Raw genomic sequence first — 17,963 nt, 5'->3', positions numbered from 1 at the left:
TGAGGAATAATAAATAAATTCACTTAAAACAGAAGATGAATTCATCATTTAGTTCAGAATTTCCTAATTTTAATTTAAATTTAGAACCTTACAAAAGTCAGAGCTATTTAAGAGTAGAATGATTTTCTGCCTGTAGTGTAGAACCAAAGTGCCCAAAGAAAACAAAAGATTTGCTGTGTCCTGTCCGTGTTGTGCTCCCTCTGTTTCCTTCACCACCCTAGAACCTTTGTAGTGTGGAACATGCTGGATCAGTAGAACTTTTAAAATTATTACTATGGTCAAGCTCTGAGATCCCTCTGAAGTCATTTCTTTTTTTTTTTTTTTTTTTTTTTAGCATTCAAAGAGGCTCTTCCATTTTACTTTGAGCACTCAAACAGTTCTCCATCTCTCATACAGTGTCCTTCGTCTGCTGGGACTGACCCTATTGTTCCTGTTGGCATTTTAAGGCTGCATTTTCATTTCTTACAGTCTCGTTGTGGGATCGTGCACGCAGAGCCTGCTCACTGCTATTGGCCTGTTCCTTTGTGCGGCGTGATTTCTCCATCCACCTGCTCACAGCAGGTTGTCTGCAGACCCCAAGAGTAGCTAAATACTTTGGAAAATATCTGGAGATCCTGCTAAGGTGTAACAGTTTCTGCATTTGTCTGATGTGGAGCTATTCATGGTGTACCTTTGAAGACTTTTTTCTTTTCTTTCCCATATTCTTGCTTAAATGTTTTCAAGAGAAGAGAAATTTATTATAAATAACAGTTCAGAGCGGAGTGCAGCTCTGTGCATTCATATTGAATAGGTCATTGATATTCAACTAGTAGAACTCATTTTCCATGTTAGAGCAGAGAAATTTGGAATAGTGTCACAGGAATCTCGTGCTATTTACTGCAGAATACCAGATTAAATGGATTACTTGTGAACTGATTGGAGTACTAATAGATTATATAACTTGATAACTTAAAAATGCCTAGTGGGTTAGGTAATGTAGAATATTACCCAAGCACAGGAGCATGATGGATACAATGCCATGAATTTGCAGATTGTGTATATTCTGAGATGTAGTTACAAATGCTTGTCCAAACAGAATCTGAATTGATTTTGAAATTTAACCTTCATTTCTGTTTTTAAGAAAATAGTTATTATATCCACTTAGAGTTTAAAATAAGTTATTTTCTTTCAGTAGTTTAGATTAAAATGAAATGTTTCCACAATGTCTGAAGACAAACTTTAGTTTCAATCCTAGTAAGTGGTATATGGATGCTAAATATTTGGAGGGAGTACCAAGAATTGAACTCAGGAGTTCTCTACCACTCAGGTACATCCCCAGCCCTTTCTATTTTTTATTTTGAGACAGGATCTTGCTAAGTTACAGAGGCTGGCCTGGAACTTGGAATCCTCTTGCCTCAGCCTCCTGAGTAGCTGTGATTACAGGTGTATACCACCACCCCTGACTAAAATAATAATAATAATTAGTAGTAGTAGTAGTAGAAGTAGTAGTAGTAGTTGTTAGTGCTGCAGGTCTGAACCCAGGGCCTTGAGCATACTAGGCATGTACTCTACCATTGAACTATACCTCCAACCCCTAAAATTAATATGTTATTTAGAAAGCTAAATGAAGGGGCTTACCTTTCTGCCTATACTCTGCCAATCCATGAGTGCATGAACACATGCACACACACACACATACAAAGTGGATTTCAAAGTAATAGTCATGTTTTTAGTCCTAAATAAATGTTTTCCATGTTTTAAAGATGTTTCTTCCCACACCCACCACCTCTTAGAAGTAATTAACTCTTATTTTGTACTATATGCATGTGATTACTGTAGTCATCAACTGTAATATGAAACCATCTATTTAGGTTGTGCAGGATATAGAAATATATAACTTAGAATAAGTAGAGGTTTGTTTTTTTTTTCCTAAAGAAGTAGGAAATGAAAGAATAATTATTAACCATCTCCTTTTTACAGTCCTGAAAACATCAATTACAGTTACACATCTTAGAAAACAGCTCACTAGAAGAACAGAAATAACTCCTTTCACTTTGCTTCAAAAATGTAATCACAATTTAACAGCTGGATGTATATACCGATGTAGTTTAAAATATTAATTTTGAGGCAGGTGTACCTGCCTTTGGACTGGGGTCCTGGGAGCTTAGCAGTTGCCTTGGTCTCTTGCAGCATATACTTCATGATTTGAAATTGCTTGTAAAATAGAACATATCTGGAGAATGTCCTTCTGAAAGCTCCCCTCCCAACCCTACCCCACACATACTTTTTTCTTGTCTGCTGTTAACTAGAAAATTATATTTTAGTGGCTGATAGAGGAAGAGAATTTTGAATAGAATGAACATTGATTGTAGTAAACATGGAAAATAATACAAGCAACTGCACTAGAGACTGATAAGACAAATCCCATAGTAATGGCCTTTAAGAATATTATCAAGTTGGGAATCAGTGTGGGGGAAGAAAGCAATCCTATTTCTCCCTTTTACTGCGCAGTGGACATTACTTTTAAATGTTAAATTGCCTCTGATTTTATTGTTGAAGGCATTTTGGAACATTTGATTTATTGTTTTGTGACTGCTTTGTTCAGTGAGCAACCTTGCTTATTTCATATGAATTCATTCTAACAAATGTCGAAACCATTTTCTTCTAAAATTTTCTTTTCCTTGAAGAAATAAAAAGCGTATTTTGTAAATGTTGGCGCAGACTATCAAAATAAGAAAAGAAGGAAATTTTTATCTTGCTTTGAAGTGCCATTTAAAATAGAAAAAGGAGTAGAATATTTGGAGAAAATATTTTAACAACGGTGGAATCTGTTTAATAAGGGTGGAATAGAAATCTTAATTTGGATTAAGACTTTTGCTCTTGGCTTATCAAGTGGTCAGTCCCTTATTTGTTTTGGCATGCATTGAATTCATTTTTGTACGTAGCAAATACCTCATTTTTGTGGATTCTAGAAGCCAATTGTCTTAATCCTTCAGTGTGGGAAAAGCGAATGTTCCTTTTAGGAAAGCTGCAGTTCCTAGTGAAGTTTTGTTCCCTCTCTTTCTTTACCTTAGTCCCGATTGCTGAGATGCTGGCACTTCCCTGCGTGCCTTCTCTGCAGATTGTAGTAATAAGGTAAAGAGCAAAAGACTGTCGTCGCTATATGTGTAACCGTCGCTTGCCTTGAATGGAATGCAAAGTTAGGTGCAGCTTATTGGCACGTTATCTGTGGATACACTCTCATTGATATAACTTGTGTTTTTCATGAGACATCTAAGTTTTAAAATCTATTTTCATGTTAATTATTGTGAACTACTTGTATTTGCCTGGGAATGAGTCCAGCCCTCTTAGGGCAAGGAAAGCCGTGTTGGCATTGTCTTGGTGCCCTCTTGGTGGGTGGGAGTGCCCAGTGTGACTTGGGCAGCCTTCTGGGCATTGCAGGCAGAGCAGGAGCAAGCTGACATATGAAGCTGTAGGCAGAACGAAGGTAATCTCGGTAGGCCCCAGGGCTGGGTGAAGACCATCGGATAAGACGGTGCAGAGAAAGTGAGGAGAGGGCGCGGCGACAGCCGAGACCCTCAGGAAGTCCTCTCTGCAGAATCAGCATCACGTTGAGACCAATGAGAAGGAGACAGCCTTGCACAAGTCTGGTGGATGAAAGCCCCCCCACCCCAGGTAGAAGGAATGGCAGGAGGAAAGCGGGAGAGGATGGGCGAGGACCAGGTCATTGAGCGAGGGCCCTTGTGGGCCAGTTGGGTCTTACTCCATGCTATTGTGAAACTTTTAGAGGCTGCGCTATGACATGGCTAGGATGTGACTTCAGATCACTGCTGCGAGGAGGAATGGACACCTGGGCATGGTGGTGGAGACAGATCATCCCTTTGTCCCGTATAGTCCTTGGAGGGAGGTACGGGTGGCAGGAGACCAGGAGATCACAACAGCCAGCCTACAGCCTGCTTCTTTGGGGCTCGTGAGTTGAATGGTCATTACATTTTTAAAGTGGTTGGGGAGAGAACAATGTTTGACAACTTACTAAAGGTGTGCAAGATTCAACATGGAGTTCACAAGTGCATGGTGCTGGGGCACAGCCCGGCGCTGCTATCCTCTTCCTGTCTGGCGCTTTTGCAGCGTTTGCTGTGATTGGAGGCGAGCTTCCGCCTGCCCTGCTCCCAGCTGTGCAGGGCCTGTGCAGGTGAAGCTGACCCTGTTCCTTTACGCTGGCGCAGGTGAAGCTGACCCTGATCCTTTACCTGGCGCAGGTGAAGCTGACCCTGTTACCTTTACCTGGCGCAGGTGAAGCTGACCCTGGTCCTTTACCTGGCGCAGGTGAAGCTGACCCTGGTCCTTTACCTGGCGCAGGTGAAGCTGACCTGGTCCTTTACCTGTCGCAGGTGAAGCTGACCCTGATCCTTTACCCTGGCGCAGGTGAAGCTGACCCTGGTCCTTTACCTGGCGCAGGTGAAGCTGACCCTGATCCTTTACCTGGCGCAGGTGAAGCTGACCCTGATCCTTTACCTGGCGCAGGTGAAGCTGACCCTGATCCTTTGAGCGCAACCAAGATGAAAATTTTGCTGAACAAGAAGAACCACCCTCAAGTACTGTTACCAAACACTGAATGGCTTTGAAATCGCTTAGGCTGCAGTTTAATGAATTCAGCCCACCCTGCAAGACGAAACCGCTTAGTGTAAACTTGTACTGCAGCAAAGTCGTTTTGACAACAACTAGCATTTGAATCACAGATAATAGCAAGCTGCTTTAGAAAAATCTTTTAATGTATTTATTTTAGGTCGACAGGTACTAATTGTTCTTATTTATGAGGTACAGTGTGACATTTCAGCAAATGTCTCCATTGCGTAATAATCAACTCAGGATATTTAGGTTACCCATTGTCGCAGACACTCATCATTTCTTTTGAGAACATTCAAAAATGATAAGTGTCAGGCTTCTTTTTACACTTCCTGGTTGTCAAAACATTTAATACAAGAAGCTAATTATAGTTTCAGCAGAATTTTTCCAAAACCTCAATGCAAGGGCAGAGGGAGTTTCTGTATTTTAATCCACTTAGCTGAGCAGTGGAGGCGCTTGTGCCTGCCCCTCATTGGAAGTGATTAAACTGCAGTGTAAGATATGCTAACAGGCAAATATCAAGGGAGGTGTCTAACAAAATGCTATAACTCCTGCCAAGCATGGATGTGCTCAAGTGGAATCGTGAGCTGTGGACCGAAGTGAGGCTCTGGCCATCCCTCAGTGGAAAAAGACGTTTTCAAAGATAAAATACATAAACACCATTGCAGATTGTCAGTTATGGCAAACATTTTCTCTTGATTTTGATGATAAGGAACACTGAGCCCCAATTGAAGAAAATTTTGTCCTGAAAATAAAAGAATTCCATTCTCCTTATTAGTGAACCAGTATTATAGAAAGTTGTGCTCAGCTACATTTTGAATTTTGTATTAAAAAAAAGTTGTGGAAATTTGCTTTCTTTCTTATTATATGATTAGCTATATAATATTCACAAATTGTGCCTCTGGGCTCATAAAGCCTAAAATGTTCACTGTATGGTCCATTACAGAAAAAAGTTTTCTGACCCCTGAATTAGACCAAGATGGTAGCAGTGGAGATAAGAAGTGGACTAATGTGACATGTATTTTTGTGAAGGGCAGAGAAGACTGCAATGGACTAGATACAGGGTAAGAGGAAGTTCAAGGATGGAGGGTGAGGCCCGGCGTGGTGATGCACAGCTACTTGGGAGGCTGAGACAAGAGAATCACGAGTTTGAGGCCAACCTCAAAAACTTAGTAAGACATTGTCTCAAAGTAAAAAGGTGTATGCAATCCCAGTGGCTCAGGAGGCTGAGGCAGGAGGATCACAAGTTTGAAGCAGCCTCAGCAACTCGGCAAGGCCCTAAGCAACTCAGCAAGACCCTGTCTCTAATAAAACACAAAAAGGACTGGGGATGTGGCTTAGTGGTTAGCTCTCCTGGGTTCAATCCCCAGTTATCCCCACCGCCAAAATACAGACTATGTCCTGTGGCTCTTCTTTCTGACCCAGGCTACCAAGGACAGAAGATTCAGCACTGCTGGGGAAAGTCCGTGGCTGGCAGTGGCGGGGTGCTATCAGGGTATTGCCTCACTACTCGTAACCTAGGAACGGGGCGGCAGGCACGTTCACGGATCACCTGTCCACGTCCAGACTGTTCTGCACCACTCCTTTCCACAGTTTTTAGCAGCCTCACCTGTAATTCTCCCCAGCCAAATGTCTACTGTTAGCCGACTGATGATGGAAGGATAGAGAACTTGTTTCGTTTTCATAGTGTGTGAACTAAAGAATCTTGGTAAGGATCGCCCTTAGCTTTCCAGGTCTGCAGCTTCGATTAGGGCATTGATGGCGTTGAGGAGCAAGGGTAAGAAATGGCCCTTGTTCTTTAAAACTCTCCATCTGAAGATGCTGCCCCGCACGCGAGGCGGGTGTGATTCTGTGCAGGCCCTAGTGCCGGCAGCTGACTTAGGTTTTCCCTGTGTGGTCCTCTCATCTAGTAAACAAAACAGAGACCATCTTCCCATGCGCTTCAGGTCCTCGCGATCAGACGCAGTCCGCCCGAGTACCACTTACCTTTCAGGCTCCTCTGGTGGGTTCCAGCAGCATTTGCTCGGGTCTCTGAATCCGGTCTGTCCCCATTCTTCAATCTTGCCATCATCTTTCTAAAACACAGACCTGCCACACCCCAGCTCTGAAGGATGAGAACTTTGTCAAGAATGAGCTCCCTCTGAACGAGACAGACCTGGCCCTTGGCTGGGGTGGTGGCTCAGCAGCCGAGCACTTGCCTGGCGTGTGTGAGGCGCTGGGTTGATCCTCAGCATCACAAAAAATAAATAAATCTTTATAAAGAGAGTGACCTGACTCTATATGTCCCTCCAGGTCTCCTTTCTTGTCACTTCCATCCTTCACCCAACCCTCTGCCCACACAGAGTGACTCACCCTTCCTTAAATTTACTGTGCTTGTTTTTAATCTGAAATCAGCATAATGGTTCCATTAGCACAAAAGTTTTTCTTTTACTTCCCTTTTGAGAATTCCTGCTCATTAAAAAAAAAATTAACAAAAATGTATCTATTTATCATGTAAAAATGTTGTATTTAAGAATGTGTACTTTGCAGAATAGCTAAATCAAGCTAATTAAGATATGCATTAGTTCACAAACTGATTTTTTTTTAATGGTCAGAACATTTAAAATCTACTTCTTGCAATCTTCAATAGTATAATACATTGTCAATGTATTGACCGTGTTGTAAAATGACCTCTTGAACTAACTAAAATTTTATATCCTTGACCAACAACTCTCCATCTCTGGTAACCAACCTTCTACTCTCTTCTGTCTAGCTATCTATCTATTTTAGCACCAGCACTTGTACCCTGGATGTTCTTAACCACTGAGCCACATCCCCAGCCCTTTTTATCTTTCCATTTTGAGACAGGGTCTTGCTAAGTTTCTTAGGGCTTCCCTAAGCTGAGACTGGCTTTGAACTTGGGATCCTCCTGCCTCAGCCTCCCACGCAGCCACATTGCAGGTGTGCCGCCACACGCCTGGTGTTCTTTCTGGCTTAGGCCCAGGCCTCTTCCGTGCTAGGCAGCACTCTTCCACTGAGCCCCATCCCAGTACCCTACTCTCTGCTTCTGTGAGTTCAGCGACTTTAGATTTCACATGTGAATGAGATCCTGGCATTTCTTTCTGTGCCTGGTTTGTTTCACTTAACATACTGTCTTCTGACATCATCTTTATTGTTACAATGACAAATGGATTTCCTTTTTTTTTTTTTTTTTTAAGGCAAAGTAGTATTCCGTTGTGTCTGTTACAGTTTTTATTCATCCTTTGGTGGTCTTGGCTGTTTGTGTGATGATGCGTCAGTGAACCATGGGAGTACAAGTATCTCTCCAACATCCTGGTCTCAATTCCTTTGAATGTGTATACCCAGTAGCAGGATTGCTGGATCATATGGTAGTTCTATTTTAATTTTTTAAGCACTCTGTTTTGTTTTCGGAATAGTTGTATCCTGTTCAGTTTTTAAATTCCCAGCTCTAAAGTTTATCCAACAAATCTTTTAACTTTCCAGGCATTTAATTGGTCTTTTCTCTTATCCCATAGTACTTTGTACATCTTGGACAAATGGATTAATCATACTGAATTATACTTATTTTATAGTTGTGCTGTCTTTTCCTTAGTCTCCTGGAAGGCTGGTCTTTATTCAGCTAACTGTGCTACACACAGTGTCCGTGGATTGATGGGCAGTGAGATTGGTGGCTATAGAAGAAGCCCCAGTGTCAAGTCCAGGGCTTCAGCTCTCAGGTCTTAGTTGAACCTTAATTGAACGCTAAGGAAAAGGATCTATTTTCTTCCATTCTGTGTTCCGTCTGTCTCTTTTGCCTTTATTCACTATCCATTTCCATTTAAAAGAAAACCAACAGGTCAGTGAAAAGAAAGAAAAAAAGATCAAACTAATATTTCCCAGAAATATTAGTTTCTGTGTTTTATGTGCATTATTTATTCTAGAATTTTTCTATAGTATATGAGTTTTTTTTTCTTTTTTTAAAAAATGTATTGATTATTTTTAGTTGTACATGACAATAGAATTTATTTTGACATAATTATAAAAGCCTGGAATATAATTTGTTTCTAATTCAGTCCCCAGTACTTCCCTTCCCCTGCTTTCCTCCCACCCTCTTCCCCCTCTACTCTACTGAATTTCTATTTACTTATAGTTTTTTTTTTTAATTAGTGTCTTGTGGATGCACATGATAGTGAGACTCACTGTGGTATATTCACATATGAACATAGGAAAGGTCAATTCATATGCGAATTCCACTCTTTCCCTATTCATCCTTCCTTCCTTCCCTACGTTCCCCTTTGTCTTCTCCACTAATCTCTATTTTTTTTTTCACCTAATTTTGAATTAGTTTTTGCATATCAGAGAAAATATTTGTCCTTTGACTTTTGGGGACTGGTTTATTTCACTTAGCATGACAGTCTCTAATTCCATCCATTTACCAGCAAATGCCACAAGTCATTCTTCTTTATGGCAGAGTAATACTGCATTGTGTTTCCATACCACATTTTCCTTATCCATTCATCTGCTGAAGAGCATCTAGATTGCTCCATAGCTTAGCTATTGTGAATTGCACTGCTATAAACATTGATGTGGCTGCGTCATTTTGACAGTTATTTTAAAAATTGTGATAAAATATGCAGAACATAAAATTTGCCATTTTAATTCTTTATATTTTATTATTCAATGGCATTAAATATATTTTCATTGTGTGCACCCATCCCTGCTAACCATCTCCAGTCTTTATGAGACTCATTCTGAACATACTGTTTAGTTCTTTCTTTTGCACTTAGAAATATACTGTAGCTTGAGCATCTCTAATTTGGAAATCCAAAATCTTGAGTGTCAGGTTTGGGGGATTAGGAGTGCCCAACCAGTATACTCTATACAAATATTCCAAAATCCAAAAAAGAAGAAAACAAAAACTCACAAATCTGAAACATTTCTGGTCCAAGCATTTTAGATAAGGGATATTCTACTTGTGTGAACATTTTTTGCATCTCTAAAATGTTTTGATGTCTTTCTGGATATACCATAATTTATGTCACTGACTCCTTTTGCTGGTCCTTTGAGATTGCATGACATTTTTCAGTTCTATGAACTACAGTGTGACTTGTAGACTTATTTTTCTGCCTATCCATGATTTTTCTCTTAGTCTAAATTCTTGGAAGTGAAATTAACAGGCCAACGTGGTAACATATGGATGTGGAATTCCAGTTCTAGATGACACTGCCTTGTCCTCCAGTTGATGTTGTTTTGTCAACTCACATGGCAATATTTGCAGGTGGGGGAAACGTTTGTGTTTCTCCACTTTCTTCCTTTGCTCCCGCCGTCCCTCAGTGAAGGAGCGGAGGGCTCAACCTGAGCTCTGGAGTCTCCCTCTAGCTTCCATTGCTCTAGTGACTCAGAGCTTTGGTGTTAGTAAACCTGCACTTTTGGAAAAGGAAGATAATTAGGATACATTTGTAATAGTCCATGGCATGCAGATCAGGAAAGGCCACTAACAGTTCCTCCGGGACTTCTGGGAACTTAAAATAAAATAGTAGTAGCTTATTTACAACTGCTTCAGTTGTGTGTGTAGTCTTTGAAGCTGCTGGGCCATCTCTGATTAGCACAGGAAAAGAAAAATTTTGAAGAACAATTAGAATTAATACAGTAATTTTCCTGATGAGAATGATCCGAAAAAGCCTAATTTACTTCCAGCGTACTATTTAGTCATCCATTTTAGCAATATTATTTTTGCATTAAAGTTTAAACGAGAAAGATATATGATGATAATAAGTATTTGCTTTGAACATATTTGACTTAAGATAAATGCATAATGTAGAGATAAATTCTGCTTTTTTCACTTCTGTCTGGACACAAAAGAATCACATTGTTTTCATTGTCATTTTAAGGAAATGCTCATTCATTTTAATAACTTTATTGAGATATAGTTGACATACCATCTAATTCACCCATTTAAAGTTACAATTCAGCAGCGTTTGGTCTGTTCAGAGTACACAGTCATCGCCCCCAAATGTTATTAGAACATTTTCACACCCCCAAAACAAACCCCGTGCCAATGAGCAGTTACCCATCTCCCAACACTCCTCCCTGAGGCAGCCACAATCCAGTGTCTATTCTATACGTCCCTTTCTAAATGAACCATGTGTGTTCTTGGTGACTGCCTGCTGTTTATTACTTAATAATATGCCACCATCCTACTCTGTGGACATGTACTGTGCTTTGTTTGTCCACTCATCAGTGATGGACATGTGACTTTTTCTGGTCATGAACACTCATATACAAGTTTTTGTGTAGATGCAAATTATTTTAGACCTTTTTTTTTTTTTTTTTTTTTAGTGTCTTCTCGAGAAGCTGATGGAAACATGAACATTCAGTTTTCTGGTACAGTGGTAAGTATGGAAGGAATAATCATTTTGTGTATTCTCTTAATTTACAGAGGAAAGTAGTATCGGCTAGTTTTAGCCCATGAATTTCAACCTGGCTTCCTTGTGGTTTTATTTTACTGTTAACTACGATGTTTGTACAAGGAGCAGGTGCCTTAATGTGTTAGAGCCATTTCTGTGATAGAATGGTTTTAGATACTTCTTATTAGAACATATTTTTTAAAAATTAATTTGTTGAGTATTTTAAGAACTTTTGTGTTAAAGATTTTTTTCCATGTTCATCTAAATAAAAATAAGAGAATATTACATAAAGATGCTTTTGAAAACAATGAGGCTTGACCTTTATCCCTTCAGCTTTCTTTAATTTTCTCTGTGAGGTTCTTTCACATCTAACTTTCTAGTGAAATTTAATCATAATCATACTTTTCCTAATGTTTTTGTCTAAATCCTATTTTAGGTAGTACTATAAAATAGTTATAAGCATCATCTTAATATAGCTATATTTAACATTCCAATGACTAGATGTGACATTTTATTTGTCCCTGGATCTCAACTGTTAGATGTACAGGCTGCCGCTACTTTTTGCCTTTGCAAATGGTATGGTGAGCATCTTCATATATTTTACTTCTTGATGTTTTGAATTATTTTCAATAAGTATAAGATATTTAAAAATGCATATGATACATTTTTTTCCCAAATATAATCAAAACCATGAATATTTTCATGGTTCATTACATATTTTACAGTTATTTTATATATCTTTAGAACCCCACCCATTAGATATTAGACTGCTTTCCACTCTCACTAGTATTATAGTTTTATAAATTATTTACTAAAAAGAGATAATTAGTTATTACTATTTTCATATGTTTATAATTATTATTAGTAGCATTAGTTAAAAATTCCACAATAGTTTTAGAAAAGCACATTATTGTTTTAATTTTCACTTCTGTATTTGTTGCTACTATATTTGAATATTTTTCACATATTCATTTACTAAGTATCTTTAAAATATGAGAAACATCTACTCATGTCCTTTTGGGTACATTGTTTCAGAATATTGAGTTTACTGAGAATATCAGAGAGGCCTGTGGCTTAAATAAAAATGCAATGATTTGTACCCATTGAGAAGGGAAGGATATTAATAATATATATTCACAAAGGACTTCATCATTTATATATGCACAAAGATACATGTATAGTTTCTATATACAAAGTACACGTATAGTCTCTAGCTCATTGTAACCTAAATTTTAGGTATTGAACCTAAGGCTTATGGCTATTCTATAAAGTAATGTACACTTATTTGTAAACAAAAACTTCATGATTGAGTTGTATTTCATGAGAAACTACATTGGAGTTGGAACCATCAGGTGTGTGTGTGTGTGTGTGTGCATGTGTACGTGCCTAGGGAGAGATTGATATCAACTGATTGACTTTAATGAATCGCTTCACTCCATCGTGGACGGATGGCAAGTCCCAACCTTCAGGGTCGGCCAGTAGGCTGGAGACACGGGGAAGTCTGCAGTTCGAGGCCATCTTCTGACTGATTGCTCCTTGTTGGTCAGTTGCTTTCCATTCAAGACCCTCAACTGATTGGATGAAGTCCACCTACATTGTGGAGGACGATCCATCTTACTCCAGGTTCAGTGATTTAAATGTGCATCCCATCTAGAAAATACCCTCACAGATGCATCTGAAATAACCTTTTACCAATATCTGGGTACTGTGGCCTCACTAAGTGGAGACATAAATTTGACAATCACAGAAGTATGTGTCCCATCCTTGGGTTATTTACAGTGGCTCTCTCCTTCCAGAACTATCGTGTTTGAGCGGGCTGCTGCATTGCTGAAGTAGCAGCGAAAGGATTCTGTATAAATGCAAGTCTCTTGGCTTCCTGCGCCTCGTCACACGCAGTCCTCAGAGGCTCTGCACTCACCTTTCTTCTGTCACGACCTTCGGGAACATCTGCGCAGCCTTTTTGCTGTTGTTGTTCTGTGTCAGGGATCGAACCCAGGGCCTCGCACAGGCTAGGCTAGTGCTCCACCACTGAGCGACAGCCCCAGCCCTTTTATTTCATTTTGAGACAGGCGGTCACTAAGATGCTTAGGCTGCCTCAGACTTGTGATCCTCCTGCCTCAGCCTCCTGAATAGCTGGGATTACAGGTGTGCTCATTGCACCTGGCCCCATTCAGAGTCTTACTCGCCCTTTCTGACATTTTATTTTCCCCCTTCCCTGCTCCTCTCTTTCTTTAGCGATCGTCGCTGTTTGACACAGTACACTGTGCACTTTTTCGACGTGTTTATTGTCTGTCTTCCCTTGCGTATGGCAGGCTTCATGAGCACCGGCCTTTTCGTCATTTTTCACAGTGCTCTGAGCAGGACCTGGTAGGGATTCAATAAATATCAGTTCAGTGAACGAGTATAGTTGACCCTTGTGGGACCTGAGTGTCAGACTTGAAAAAGAAAAGCGAAAAAACAAACATAGAAAACAATGGATTAAAAAGTGTGGGGTGTTTGGGATCTTAGAGATGAACTAATCTCTCTTCCTCAGATAAGGAAAGTTGGCACCAGAAGAGACATGTGACTTGTCAGAGCAAGGGAGGGGTGCAGATTCGCTGCTCAGGTCCAGCGTTCGGTCCATCAGCAGGTGCCTTTTGATTTTATTCCCTTTTACTGGAAAGAAAGAAAAAAAAATAAAAAAGCACACACACCCCTATTCCCCTCCATCCACCTAAACTGCCAACAAAAGTTACCTGAAATTTTTTAAAAGAGATGTATACTCCCAGGTTCTATGGCAGAGGTTGGAGCCATCTACTTTGTTGCATTGATATTTTCTATGCATATTATTAGCAAAAATGGGTCAGTATGGAAAAGGCAGTACGGTTGGAAGCTCACGGAACTGTTAGAACAGATAGTGACCGAAGCTCTCACGTGCTGCCTCAGTGGAAAGTGTCTGAAGCAGACGTAGCTGCCGACAGAGGTCAGGAACAGAGGTCAGGAACAGCGGTCACGTGGTAGAGGTCAGGCCTCCCAAGTATGCATCGCCTTTGTGAAAATCCTTGTAGAATTATCTAATAAAGTTGGGGGTTTTTTAAAAATTAATAAATACAGCCTTCACTGTACAAAAAAGTTTAAATTTATACTAAGAGAAATACTTCTTTGTATCACTGAAGTTTTAAAAGTGATGTTAGCATTTCAGTTTAGGGAAGGCATAGACTTAAGGATAATTGATTTCATTCAGGTTTAACACAGAACTTTAAAAATGCAAGTTTATTATTTTCATGTCTAGTAAATCTCACTACTTTTTTAAAAACCTGACTTTATAAGAGAATATTAAATATAAAAATACAAAAATATTATAAATATACTTTACATAATTGTACAAGTGCATTTTTAAAAAAATTTAATAAGCTGAGTGCAAAGATAAGTCTATAATACCAACGATTACTGAGGCTGAGGCAGGAGGATGACAAGTTGAGGCCAGCCTCAGCAACTAAGGGAGAACTTGACTCAAAACATAAAAACAGCAGGGAATGTAGCTCAGTGGGCACCCCATGATTCACCCTTCAGTATCCCCCCAAATAATAATGATTAGTAAATTAAATAATATTTAATAGAACATTTGTAAATGTTAAAGAATAATAATAAAGACCTCTATGTCCACTATAGAGTTTATTTTATTTTGGGGGGTACCAGGGATTGGACTCAGGAGCACTCAGTCACTGAGGCACATCCCCAGCCTTATTTTGTATTATTTAGAGACAGGGTCTCACTGAGTTGCTTGTGCCTCACTTTTGCTGAGGCTGGCTTTGAACTTGCGATCCTCCTGCCTCAGCCTCTGAGCCACTGGGATTACAGGTATGCATCACTGTGTCTGGCTAGAGTTTATTTTTAAAAATCACCATGACTCCTGAAGATTCCCAGTGCTCTTCCATAGTCCTGCTACTTCCTGCCATGGAAATTTCTTCCTGGTTTTGTATTTACCATTTCTTTCTTTTGTTTATAATTGTTCCACATATTGCATCTCTAAATAGTTCAGCCTTGCTTGCTTTCAAACCTGACATAATAGAATATATTCTCTAATCTTTCATGACTTGGTTTCTTTGCTTGGTGTTGTTTCTGAGACTCACCGAGTTGCATGCAGCTATAATTCATTTGTGCTCACAGCTAGGCAGGATGTCCTTGTGTTGATAAGTTGGGCAGTTTCCAGCTTTTTGCTATAGCTCTTAGTGCTACCCTAAGCATTTATGAACATGGGTACATGTGTCCTGGCGGCACACATGGGGCGAGACTGCATAAGTATCTGAGTTTAGTCCATTTATATATCATTTGGATTTTTAAGAAGGCAGAAGACTTAGTTGGGACTATATGACAAGTTCTGACTCTGAGCTACAAAGTGACTATCAAGAACTATGAAGGTCTGAGATTTACCTTACTTGCAAGATGACAAATTAATCTGCTACAGTTTCATGGTTACTGCTGGAAAACATGAGACTCCAGGGTCAGAGGGAAAGGACAGTTGATTAGAACAGTAACAGTGGGCAGAGTATCATTTTTGCTCCATTGCCCTGAAACCACATTCCCCCAGGGTGATGCAGGGAGAGAGGGCAGATGATGCCTGCACGTACTGGGGACTAACTGGAGGAGAGGAACTCTGAGCTGGGGAACCCGCGTCTTTATAACAGGCACTCTTGTTCCAGTGTACAAACATCCTGCAGAGCAAGGAACAGTTGGAGACTTACTCATAAGAAGTGAAAATTCAAGAGACCCGTGGAGACTTGTCCCTTCCTGGTCAGAGGACCAAGAGCCGAGTGTGAGGCTCTTGAGGCCCCTGTCCCCCTTGGAAGCTGTGTCAACACTGATGCCACTCTGTTGTCCTGGTTCCTGGGTGCAGTGGTGCTGAGCAGTGCCACCCCCGCCCTCCAGTTGCTGGAGTTGCTGCAGCCCAGCTTCCTTGGTAATGAAGGAATGTAAAGGACATCTTCTGTCTATAAAACCTCATGTCCACTGGGATAGACTTCAGATTCATATAGAAGGTGTAGATTTGAGACTCAGTAATTCTGTTGACTAAAAAGCCTTTGCTCAGGACTTTCAATCCTAACCCTCAGGTCCCCTTCCTGTCACACTGTTTGAAGTATAGTTAAAATTTTTTAGGGAGTGTTTACGTATGATGAAGACAAAGTCTTCCAACTTAACAGACTGAGGCATTCAGAGAGGAAATTGTGCCTTTCTGACCCAGAGGGGCACATTTGGCTTGGGCGTACGTGTGTGTTCAGCGCATCCACATTCTAACCTTTAGTACCTATCAGCTTCGTCACTGTCCTGCTCCTCAGTTGTAGTTTGTAGGCGTCTGCCTTAGTTTCCTGGGCTGCTGCCACACATTACCACCTGCGGGTAGGCTGAAAACAGCAGAAATGTCTTCTCACAACTCCGGAAGCCAAACATCTAAAGTCCAAGTGCGGGCAGGGTCACTTCCTTCTGAACGACTTCAGGGAGGCTCCGTTTCTTCCTGCCTCATGGCTTCCAGTAGGTGATGGCAGTCCTTGGTGTTCCTCGGCTTTAGCTGTGTCCTTCCAGTCTCCTCTTGCATTGTCACGTGGTCTTCCCTGTCTGTGTCTGTTCATCTGTGTGACTCCAGGGACACCAGATGGGGGCTCACCCTCCAGCAAGGTCTTGTCCTGACCATGCACATCTGCAAAGACTTTCCAAGCAAGGCCACACTCATGAGGTTCTGGGGGACATGAGTTTTTTAGAAGGCACTGCCCAGTCCAGTATACACTTTAGTAGACATGAAAGCTTTTTTGATATATATGAGAAGTGAAATTTTATCTGGAAATATATGTCACCAGTGGTCGTTCTTAGGTTTATCTTTACTGAGGTCTCACTTGAGCACTGCCGTTTATTTCCCATGTTTTCATGCCTGTTGTCCTCTCCCACGTAACTGCAGTTACCTTCCCATGCTCAGATGTGCTGAAACACCAACAATGAGTGTGCATTCTTATTTAAGTGTGTAGAGAAAGGCAAAGTGAGCATGATCCCCAGCACCACCACCAAAACCAAAATCATATCATAACAATAACAATAGAAAGAGGTTAAATAACTTGTCTGTGCTAATAACTGGTTGAACCAGCTTTTCTTGCTTTGAAGTCAAGCTGTTTCCACCAAAGTGCCTTAAGAGAGGGTCACTCCACTGCCTTCTCCAGTGACTGCCAAGCTCACCGAGTAAGTCATCTCAGGCTGCTGTGACGAAATGCCTGGGCCAGGGTCCCTGAGACAACAGACATTTATTTCTCATGTTCTGGAAGCTGGAAAGTCCAAGAATAATGAGCAGCATGCTCAGTGCCCCGGGAGGACTGTCTTCCCGGCGTGAGGGCGGCCTTCACGCTGTCTTCAGGTGGCTGAGAGTGAGTGAGCTCTGATCGCTCTTCCTCGTCCTGCAAAGGCACTCATCCCTCTTGGGTCCCACCCTCATGGCCTCATCTGGCCTAGTCACTCCCACCTCCAGATATTGCATCAGTGAGTAGAGCTTCAAAATATGACCTTGGGGGAGGGAGTCACAGACACTTGGTCCATAATACACAGTTGGTGAGGTACATGTCCCAGAATTTTTTCCAGGATATCTGTGCCTTTTACAAATAGTACATTGTCTGGGTTGTTTGTTCTGTTTTTGTTTCCATGTTGTTATGGTTTGGATCTGGACTGTCCCCCAAAGTCTTCTGTGTTGAAGGCCTGGTCACCAGTGCAGCTGTGTTCAGACGTGGGTATTTTGGGAAATGATTAGTTCATAATCATTAGTGGACTAATGATCTGTTAATGAGCTAATAATTTAAAAGAACTATTGGGAGGGAGATGGTGTAAACTGTAGGAAGTAGGGCCTAGTTGGAGGGAGTGGGCCACTGGGGGTGTGTCTTTAGGCAGCATATTTTGTCCCTGGCCTGTCCCTTTCTTTATCTGCTTCCCTGTTGCCAGGAGCTGAGCAGCTTCCCTCTG

General features: G+C 40.8%; 1 protein-coding gene across 1 annotated transcript in view; it reads left to right on the top strand.

Annotated features, from left to right (window-relative positions):
- Pcca (propionyl-CoA carboxylase subunit alpha) overlaps positions 1-17,963 on the top strand; it is a 358,996-nt gene that overhangs the window by 284,740 nt on the left and 56,293 nt on the right. The window contains exon 21 of the mRNA XM_047554213.1: positions 10,924-10,976. Within this exon, the coding sequence (XP_047410169.1) occupies positions 10,924-10,976 (53 nt within the window). The remainder of the gene's footprint in view (positions 1-10,923; positions 10,977-17,963) is intronic.

Source organism: Sciurus carolinensis, chromosome 5 (assembly GCF_902686445.1).
Source record: "Sciurus carolinensis chromosome 5, mSciCar1.2, whole genome shotgun sequence".
Classification (NCBI taxonomy): domain Eukaryota; kingdom Metazoa; phylum Chordata; class Mammalia; order Rodentia; family Sciuridae; genus Sciurus; species Sciurus carolinensis.
Note: the sequence above shows the minus strand (reverse complement) of the source record. Positions and strands in the feature narration are given on the sequence as shown.